A 10,000-nucleotide genomic window follows, 5' to 3' on the forward strand; every position below is an offset into this window, starting at 1 on the left:
CCTGTTTATTTTAGCTGGAATTTTCTTATTTATTGGTCCGCCATTACTAACTTTAAAATCTTGAGAGAGCTGGGTCGGGGAGAAAATGACGTCAAACACTCACTAGTTTAAAAATGCAATGCGTGTGTACACGGCCTAATTAATATGCAGCACGGGAGTTTCGGGCTTTCAGACTTTTCAACCCGTGTTTTGCATATATAATAAATTGCGTTTACACTTTGAAATTTTAAGCTAGTGAGTAAATGACGTCATTTTCTCTAGATCCAATCCTCTGAGGTCCAATCGGACAGTTTTGAACGTGAGTAATGGCGGACCATGAAATCCAAAACTTACACTCAAAATAAACAGCCTTTGGATAAAACTCAAAGCTCAAAATTCTGCCAGTTAGGTGTTAAGCGAACACGCTTTCAAAATCTGAAGAAAAAAAGGAAATGATTTTTTGATCATAGTACCACTTTAAGCCTTGATTTCAAAAAGGCACCTGTTTATTTTAACTGGAATTTTCCTATTTAATGGTTCACCATTACTAACTTTAAAATCTTGAGAGAGCTGAATCGGATAAAATGAAGTCAAAGACTCGCTAGTTTAAGAATGCAATGCGTGTGTACACAGCAGAATTAATATGCACCATGGGAGTTTTGGGCTTTCAGACTTTTAAACTTGCCTTTTGCATATATAATAACCTGTATTTACACGCTGAAATTTTAAGCTAGTTGGTAAATGACATCACTTTGCCCTGAATCCAAACCTCTGAGGTCCAATCGGCCAGTTTTTACTGTGAGCGAAAACGTGAAATCCAAAAATTACACTACAGTAAACAGCCTTTGAATAAAAGTCAAAGCTCAAAATTTTGCTAGTCAGGTGTTAAGCAAACACAATTTCAAAATCTGAGTCACTTTTAATCATAGTGGCACTTGAAGAATACGTTCTGTTTTTCTTAGTAATTTGTTTGATGGGCCCTGCAAAGCCTATGAAAAGAGCGGTCAATTCTTGGTTCTCACATGACGTCACGGCCGCCATGTTGGAGCCCCTAAACAAAGAAACGGCAGCCATGTTGGAGTCTGGACCAAAGTCTGCATTCGCCTCATGGCCTGGGCTTCGCCTCATGGGCTATTGACCCGTAGCCCTTGCGGGCTACGGGTCTAATTGTTAATTAGCAATTATTCAAACCTGCTTTATCCAGCCCTATTCTCATGACTCATAAGTTAACTGCGACTCACACTAAATCAGTAACATCTCACCTGTTTCCCCATCTTCGTCGATTGCCTCTGTATACGAATGGAAAATTTTTTTCCTTTGACCCTCGTCAAACATTGCTTCGAACAAGTAACACACCATGATATCGAAATTACGTTCCTCCGGAACGAGTTCGTAGTCAGTTTTAAATCGTACATCTAAAGCAAGCTCGAAGTTAGATTTGTCACGATCAAATTGCTCGAACGCTTCCATGAAGTCCTTATCTAACAACGAAGCACAATTTTTCATTTTCTCAATATACAGTTGAGAAAATCTGTGTCTGGCTTTGGTGTAGACCTGCTCAAAGACACGACTGCTTCCAACACTTCTAAGAAAGCTTCGCATCAAAGGATGAATATCGTATACCAGATGGCCTTCCTCAGAATCAGGCTTCAGAGAAAGTAACTCGCTATTCCTCAAACCTTCAAGAAGGATGGTTGCTTCGGACATCTCTGCATCCAGCACAGAGGCAGCTACCTCTAAGGTAAATGGCCTACAAAAGAGTGACAAAGCAATGGCGGTGTGTCGCAGCCTATCACTAGGAAGGAAAAAGAACATCTTTCTGAAGCAAGAGAGTTGCACCTGATCAACTCCTTCACTTTCATAGTCCCAATTATCGCCATCCTTCTTGAGATCTTCTACTGATGGGACTGAATTGTCTTGGAGTGTGGTCGCTATGAGTTCTTCTTCTATGGCTCCAAGAAGCGTTTTGACGTCAGCTATCTTTTGTCTAAGAATTGCTGCTAGGCCATTGAGAAAAAGGGGCTTTCCCTTACACATTTTCACCAGTTTATTCATTTCATTGCTTTCCTTCAAGGAAGTGCCACTGGCTCCTTGGAGAATTTCCGTGGAAATCTTTGCCTCCAAAGGCTCTATCTTCTTGTGATTCATGACCCCCTCGAGAGAAATCTGTTTTCGTTCATTGCTAGTTTTTTCTTCGATTCGGAACGGTTCTCTTGATAGTAACACGACCTTTACTTGCGCCTTACTTTTACTGTCCTGAAGACCACATAGCCTGTGGAGAAAGCCACTGAATTTTATCAAACATACGGGAGCGCTCTTGACAGCACCAGAGAACTGTTCCACATTGTCAAGGAACAAAAGTACATGTTCTCCTTCTCTTAATAGCTCTTGAAACCGTTCAATAACCGGATTATCGTCATAATTAATGACCGTCCTCTCGTTGTCTAGGGCAAGCATGATGTGGAAATAAACGTCTTTCATTTCCCTTTTTTCTCTTAAATCGACAAAAATGGACTTCCCTGGCCATTTAATGCAAAGCTCTTTGCCAATAGTTGTTTTTCCAACCCCGCCTGGTCCATAAAGATTAAGGAAAAGTGTAGTCCCTGTAAGCTTTTTCATGATATCCTGCAAATCGCTCTCTCTTCCTTTTAATTCATCTTTTGGCTTTGTCACCTGATTGGGAGATATAACATGTCAAAATAATTTAATCCCAGTCATAAGAATTGAGTTCAACTTTACACCTGACCCGCAGTAGTTCAGTTCAGTCCAGTTTATTATTTTGCCATAAAATAAGAAATATGTACATTATAGGCAAAGGAACCCAGAGAAGCTTTGAAGTTTATGTAAAGAGCTACCTCACAGTACTCGTGACATTGAAAAAAAAAAGACTAATTTGGCTTGCCGATATCATTGTCCCTAAAATACTATAGTGGTACTATAATAAAAAATTAATTCTTCTTTTTCTTTATATTTCAAAACTATGTTAACTTATCACGAAGTGACTCAAGTTTCAAGCCTTAATTAAAAAAAGACACCTGTTTATTTTAACTGCATTAGTAAGCACCATCCATAGGAAACCCGAGTATCTCGAGATGCGCAGAACGAATGCGCAATAACAATAGCAGGCTGCGCAAATATAAATACGCAATTACCATACGCCAAGGAGCTGCAAAGCGGGCTTCCATCTAAGTAAATGCGAGTCAGTCAAGAACTTCTGTAGATTTCTTACGAAATAACTCTTTTTACTGTCTGAAAATATTCTTTCTTACTTTAGAATCATCAAGCCATTAGCAAAAAGAAGAGAAACTAAATATTTTAAGCAAGAGCCGATACAACGTAGATTTGATTTTAGTGATGTACTATATTTCGGCTGGCCAAACCAGCCTTCTTCAGGTACAATGAGAGTTTACATTGAATTGCTTCTATGTACATATATATATATAGTAAACGGATGTTGACGTAATACTGGAAAAAATGTGATAAAACATGGCAGTTACAAAGATTTTGAATTCAAATACTAAGAGTCACGGAAAATAACGGAAATCACTAAAATAATAAACTGAAATCTAATACGTTTCTTCGCGGATATTAAGACCGTTGGGATCAATTATCCGCGAAGAAACGTATTAGATTTCAGTTTATTATTTTAGTGATTTCCGTTATTTTTCCGTGACTCTTAGTATTTGAATTCAAAATCTTTGTAACTGCCATGTTTTATCACATTTTTCCAGTATTACGTCAACATCCATTTACTATATATATATATGTACATAGAAGCAATTCAATGTAAACTCTCATTGTACCTGAAGAAGGCTGGTTTGGCCAGCCGAAATATAGTACATCACTAAAATCAAATCTACGTTGTATCGGCTCTTGCTTAAAATATTTAGTTTCTCAACTTGAAATAACGCCGATCAGATCAAGCCACTGATCCAACGTACACCGACAGGAAAATTGTCCACGGTTGCTTGCTTCGAAACTCTGGAACCAAAAAGAAGAGATCTGCACGGCTGATCACATTCATGCATATTACAAAACAAATGTGTTTTCGACACCTCGAAAACTTCATATCCAGTTACCTTCGAACGGTTGCGTTTGAAATTCTCAATCCTTTCTTTAATTCCTTCCTTCTTTGATGCCTTGTGGGCAACAAAGGTCTCCAAAAGTATAAGATTTTCTTCAGACAAAAGCCCTTGGTTCGCAAGAAGCAGCAGACACGAATACAAATCTTGGTCTCCTTGAGCCTCGAACGATCCCTTGAAGGTGTTCTTTACAGACTTGACTACAGCTTCGAGCTCTTTATCCTCCAAATCTCTGGTGACGTCTCTCATTAGTTCATTTAAGCTGGAAGGGAAACCTTCGATTGCCGATACTGGCTCGGGTGATTTCGACAACGCCATACTTCCCTATCTTCGCTTCGATGCAACCGCGTTGCTACGTAAGATATTTACTTAAATTAAATTTATGCGGAAGTAGTAGCTTGGAACAGACAATGAACACAATTAATTCGAAGCTGTCAGAAAATAACAAAGAATATTTGAAAATATTTGTCTGAGATGTTGAATCAGATAACCATACATGTAGACAGTATGTCACCTCAGCGCGCTTGGCTGAGAATCCGTCAGTGATTCATGTTAAATTGGAGTTCTTTCGTCCTCACGGTTTTCTACCTACTTGATGGAATGATTTTGAAAGGTACGCGCAACCCATGCAGATGGAGTAATTGGCAGTTCATGACAGACAGACAGACAGACAGACAGTTTATTCTCTAAAACATAAACAGGTTTACAGAGAAGTATAATGAAGACTTAATGAGAAAAGGGCAAAATAGTTAAACTAATACCTTGCCCTAACAGTTGGAAACATATAGAAATTACCTAATTAATTAAGTGGATACAAAAGAATAAAACACACAGTACACACACACACACATGCATAAAAGCAATATATAAATTAAATATAAATTAAATTAAATTATAAATTATAAATTAAATTATAAATTAAATTAAATTAAATGTAAATTAAATATATATATATTAAATATGCAGTTCATGCCAGTCCTTTTGAACGATGTAAATCGATGATCAGCTTCTTGTTACAGATCAGTCAGTCCAGGACCAAAAAGGCCTCTCGAACCGAAAATTGACTGGGTTTTGTCATAGTATATTCATTGAAATGGTCATGAAACCTGACAAGTCTTTTTGTTTCATGCATGTTTTTGTCTGTATCTTTGGCATTGACGGAGTAATTAAAACAACCTTTCTTCGAGAAGACTGAACCAATGAAATCTTTCGGTTAAATCATGCAAAACTGATTTGCGAACCCGTGCGAAGCAAAAACAAAGGACTGTGCAATGTCACGGTCAATTTCACATCGATTGCGACAACGTTGTTCTCACTTTTGAATGTTTTAAAGTTTCATAACAAGTCCCTTTATTAACTATGCTTTTGTATAGCGAATAAAAAAGATAGACCAGAGTTAGCCCTCACGGCCGTTCTAAGATAAACTAAAAGGGTGATGTTTTCCTGATAAACGATTTTGGAGGATGAAAAAAATCATTTCATTACACGTTTTTTTTTGTAAATTTTCTTCAGCCCTTTCATTTCCAAGATCGAAACGTTCATTCTTTTAAATAGTACCATAGATGTCGTTGTTGTGCAGGCATGAGAATTTGCTGTTATATGAAGATCACACCTCAAAACACTGATAATAATCTTCGTTCTCAATACTGTCTGATATTTGATTGAAATTGTGAGGAGAATTTACCTCCTAATCACTCCTGGGAGTCAAAGAGTTAATTTAAAGTGCTACTGGACAAAAAAAATCACTTCCTTTTTTCTTACAGATTTTGAAAGTGTGATTGCTGATTGACCTGACGGGCAAAATTTTGAGCTTTGATTCTCATTCAAAGGCTGTTTACTTTGAGTGTAAGTTTTGGATTTCGCTTCCGTCATTACTCACGTTCAAAACTGACCGATTGGACCTCAGAGGGGTAGGATCTAGGGGAAAGTGACGTCATTTGCTGAAATTTTAACGTGCAAAGGCAGCTTATTATGTATGTGAAACACGAGTTTAGAAGTCTGAAAGCCCGTGCTGCGTACACATGCATTGCATTCTTAAACTATTTTAATAGTTTAATAGCTTTCTCCTCGATCCAGCTCTTTCAAGATTTTGAAGTTAGTGATGGCGGACCATTATGTTGGAAAATTCCATTTAAAAAAAAGGTGCGTGTCTTTTTTTAAAATCAGGACTTAAAACGTGGTTTACATAGTGTTTAGTTAACATAGTTTTGAAATCCAAATAAAATGAAGACTTGATTTTTTAGTCATAGTAGCACTTTAAGATTATGACGAATGGTTTCAACCAAAAAAATGATTAAAAAAACCCCGTTAAAAATTCGCTTTCTATCTATTGCACACATAAAGCGAAAACCAGTATTATACAACGAAGTACTCGGTTACCGTAACCTTCGAATGAAAACGATGTTGGAGTTGCCTTTAACTTAATACAAACCTTAATCTCAAATTCATGCAAAGCAGTTGCTATGAGAACAGTATGACGAACAAGTGGACTGAGCAGCGGAGGTGGCCACTTTCAGCGTCGCCGCCATTTACAAGGCTTCGTCAATAAGCTCAGATCTGTACTTGGTTCTGCTCCATTCATTTAGACACGTTGTGTATTTTTTTCTTTTCTTTTTTTTTTTTTTTGCAATACCCTTTTTATCCATATCTTTCTTTGGTCACCTACATTTTGTTTATTTGTTTTTCCGACAAATGACGCTTCATTCTTTGAAATCGCGTTCAACGCTTGAAAACATTTCGCTACACCTGCAACCCACAGTACTAGCATTCAAGATCGCTAAGGTATCCGAGTTGAATGTTGAAAGACGTTTTCTACTCAAACTTTACATTCTTTTTAACTCACATTTGGATATTTTAAATGTAAATGTAAAATAAAGACAAATACTCATCTATTCTTTCTTGGCTATTCGTCGACAAAAATACTTTGTGCATTACAGCGATTACCAGTCACACGCGCCCCTCAACGACTTTATTCTCATTTCACAGGACTATATTGTCATGGAAACATTTGAGGGCGGGTCTGACTGATAACTGCTGTAAAACAGTCGTTCAAAAAAACTATTCTTCTTGTTATCATTATTTGTTATACCGGTATACCGTTACGTTAACCGAGAAGTGTCCTTCGGACTTTAAAAGTTCCTTTAGCTTACTGCATTACACATTGATTTCACAAGGAAATTTCCAGTATAGTTAGTGCATTGAAATGGTTATGAAACTCAACAAGTCTTTTTGTTTTGTGTTTTTGTCTGTATTTTTGGCCTCGACGGTGCACAAACACACCTTTTTTCGAGAAGATAACCAATCAAATCTTTTAATAAAATTATGCGCAACTAATTTGCGAACTCGTGCGAAGCGAAAACAAAAGACTGTGCACTGTCACGGTCAATTCAACATCGATTGCGACAACATTGTTCTGGCTTTTGAAGGTTTCAAAGGCCCACCTTCTACCTACGGGCATTGTGTGCGTCGGAACAATTTTCGTGTATGAAAGTCCACCCGAATGCGAGATTCATCCAATTAGATCGCTGCGATAAGAAATACGAATTTCCATAACAAAAACAAACGGTCGAAAAGCCTGTCGGTTGAAGGTGGACCTTTAAGGTTTCATAACCAGTCCCTCGATTAACTTTCTGTTTCCAGCCAAGGCCTGGCCATTGTAAATGATCATACAGATCTGTCGCTCATTCTGTATTAATTAATCACAAATAAAGTAGAGTCTAAATTGATTAAGGAGACTAGTTTCTACAGAAACTGTTGCTGCGTCGGTGGGGAAGTGTAATACACAAATGGTTTTATCAACTGAGCTGATATGGTAAATTGATCACCATACAGAAATTTGAAAGCTGACGTTTCAGTGCGAATTGTCATCAAAGCCTCAGAACGAAACCCTTCGTCAATTCGCTCTGGCGAAGTGCCAACGCTCGAAAAGTCAGCTTTCTCTGGGTTGGTCTCAGTTGATACTGAAAGCACAGAAAACTAGTTGCCCTCCTAAATGATTATACAAAGTAAGAAATGAAATATAATAAAACAGGACTATCAAAAACATACTATTTAAAAAGCTAAAATAACTTCAAGAATAACTGAGATAAGAAACTTTTTTGTGGCTACTACTCGTTCAGAAGCTACTTATGTTGGCACTTTGTAACAGTGAGTGCAGGTATAGTCCTAATCTTCGGATAGTGTTCGGAAGGCACGGTCGGCCTTCGATAGATACCGATGCTTGTTCTTTGCAAACCGTATTATTATCCTGAGACATTGTAGATATTAAGATGATGGTAATATGTTCACTAAACATGGGACAATGCCAACAAAATATCAGAAGTTCATGAGAAATACGCATTCTCTAAATTAGGCTTAAGGAATACAGTTTTATATTCTTTTTAAGGTTACTAATAGGGGATTTCATTCCAGACAGGGAGACTAAATATTACAGAGAGATTCAACAAGGCGTTTACGTGAAACGCCTTGTCATAAAAGGACTGAGAAAATTCTCTGATCCTAACTTTTCTCTTTCTTGTGATCGGTATCTGTCACAAACAGGCAACAAAATGAGCTCGTTTTGTTTTGTTTTGCTTTTATGATCCATGTTTGCCGTTTGTCTTGATCGTCAGCGATGAAAAATCTCTTTATTGTCATCTTGTGCCAGACCAACACCGGCAACTGTAAGAATGCTGGATTTATAAATATAACCGATAAATACATCTCGTCAAGAAACATTTTGTGGTTGGGGACAATACTTCGTGGTCTTACAATCTGTGAATGCTTCATTTTGCCCGCTTAAACCGGATTCTTGTGATTGTTTTTCATCAGTTGAACTCAGTCTTGACAAAGAGCCTTTTGCTTCCTCGATGGCACTGAAAACAATCAAGAAAATAAGAAGTAACCTTAAACAATGTTTTGCCTATGCGATGATTAATACCTGTAGTGAGATGAAGTTCTATGACATTAAAATAGTTTTGGTCTGCGGAGAAGTGGACCAAAGTGTTTAAAAACAAATTTCTAGTTTCTAAAGAAACTGTGGTGCTGTGTCGGTGGGAGAGTGAAACAGGAAAATTTAGTTTTATCAAACGTTTTGATAAAGCTCGAATTACCACCGTGGACGATTTGGAAAGCTGACGTTTCGAGCGTTAGCCCTTCGTCAGAGCGAACGAGGAAGGGTTAACGCTCGAAACGTCAGCTTTCCAAATCGTGTTTAGAAGAGGCTTTTGGTTGACTTCATTGTGCAGGTCTTCACTTTGGCCAGTTTCAGGTTCAAAGGTCACTAACCGATGTCACTTCCGCGCAACGAAAAACGACTGGAGATGAAAACACGTGATCACTCATTACTGTACTCGAATACAAGATTTCTCCATCCATGTTTCTTCATGCAGGTAATGTCATCTAGTCTCTGGCTGAGCGCGAGAAAGGTCTTTGTCAACAACGATACGCAACTAGGCCTCGCAGACTAATTTTTCAAATATTCGACACTCACTTTGCCTTCACTAATAATGCAGTGGTCAAATGGAAATTCCAGAGGTAAGGATTAGAGAAATTGAGAAATTTATTTTCAAGACGATGTGGCACCGTGGTTGTGAACTTTCCTTCCGCAGGCCTATTTTATTTTTTATAAACTCCATTCTATGGGTCTACAAAGCTCTATTCCGGTAAATGATTAGTTATTATGGAATTTGATCAAGAAACGACGACGGCTAAGGCGACAAAAACCACCTTAAAATATAACTTTAGGCTATTCTAAGGATTTCGCGATTATTCCATCTCGTATGTGGGGAAAGTATCTTTTAACTCGATTGGTACGCAAGGGTTTTGAAGGAAAGAGAGCGAATTGAATGCTCACGTTATCGTCAAAACCCTTAAATCCGAAAATGTGATTTTTCACCTTTGATATGATTTCAGATTGTTGCAACTCGTTTCGCTTGTAACGCGTGCCAACTGTCCTAGAA

General features: G+C 37.8%; 2 protein-coding genes across 2 annotated transcripts in view; both read right to left on the reverse strand.

Moving 5' to 3' along the window:
* The window catches only part of LOC138003410 (uncharacterized), a 20,775-nt gene extending 16,278 nt beyond the window's left edge, over window positions 1-4,497 (reverse strand). The window contains exons 1-2 of the mRNA XM_068849466.1: window positions 4,059-4,497; window positions 1,242-2,652 (exon numbers count right to left, since the gene is read on the reverse strand). Of these exons, the coding sequence (XP_068705567.1) occupies window positions 1,242-2,652; window positions 4,059-4,379 (1,732 nt within the window). The 5' untranslated portion in view covers window positions 4,380-4,497. The remainder of the gene's footprint in view (window positions 1-1,241; window positions 2,653-4,058) is intronic.
* A 1,820-nt stretch (window positions 4,498-6,317) lies between these two features.
* The window catches only part of LOC138003413 (uncharacterized), a 38,846-nt gene continuing 35,163 nt past the window's right edge, over window positions 6,318-10,000 (reverse strand). The window contains exon 13 of the mRNA XM_068849473.1: window positions 6,318-8,914. Coding sequence (XP_068705574.1) covers window positions 8,767-8,914 — 148 coding nt within the window. The 3' untranslated portion in view covers window positions 6,318-8,766. The remainder of the gene's footprint in view (window positions 8,915-10,000) is intronic.

The sequence above is a fragment of the Montipora foliosa genome, chromosome 5 (genome assembly GCF_036669935.1).
Source record: "Montipora foliosa isolate CH-2021 chromosome 5, ASM3666993v2, whole genome shotgun sequence".
Lineage (NCBI taxonomy): Eukaryota > Metazoa > Cnidaria > Anthozoa > Scleractinia > Acroporidae > Montipora > Montipora foliosa.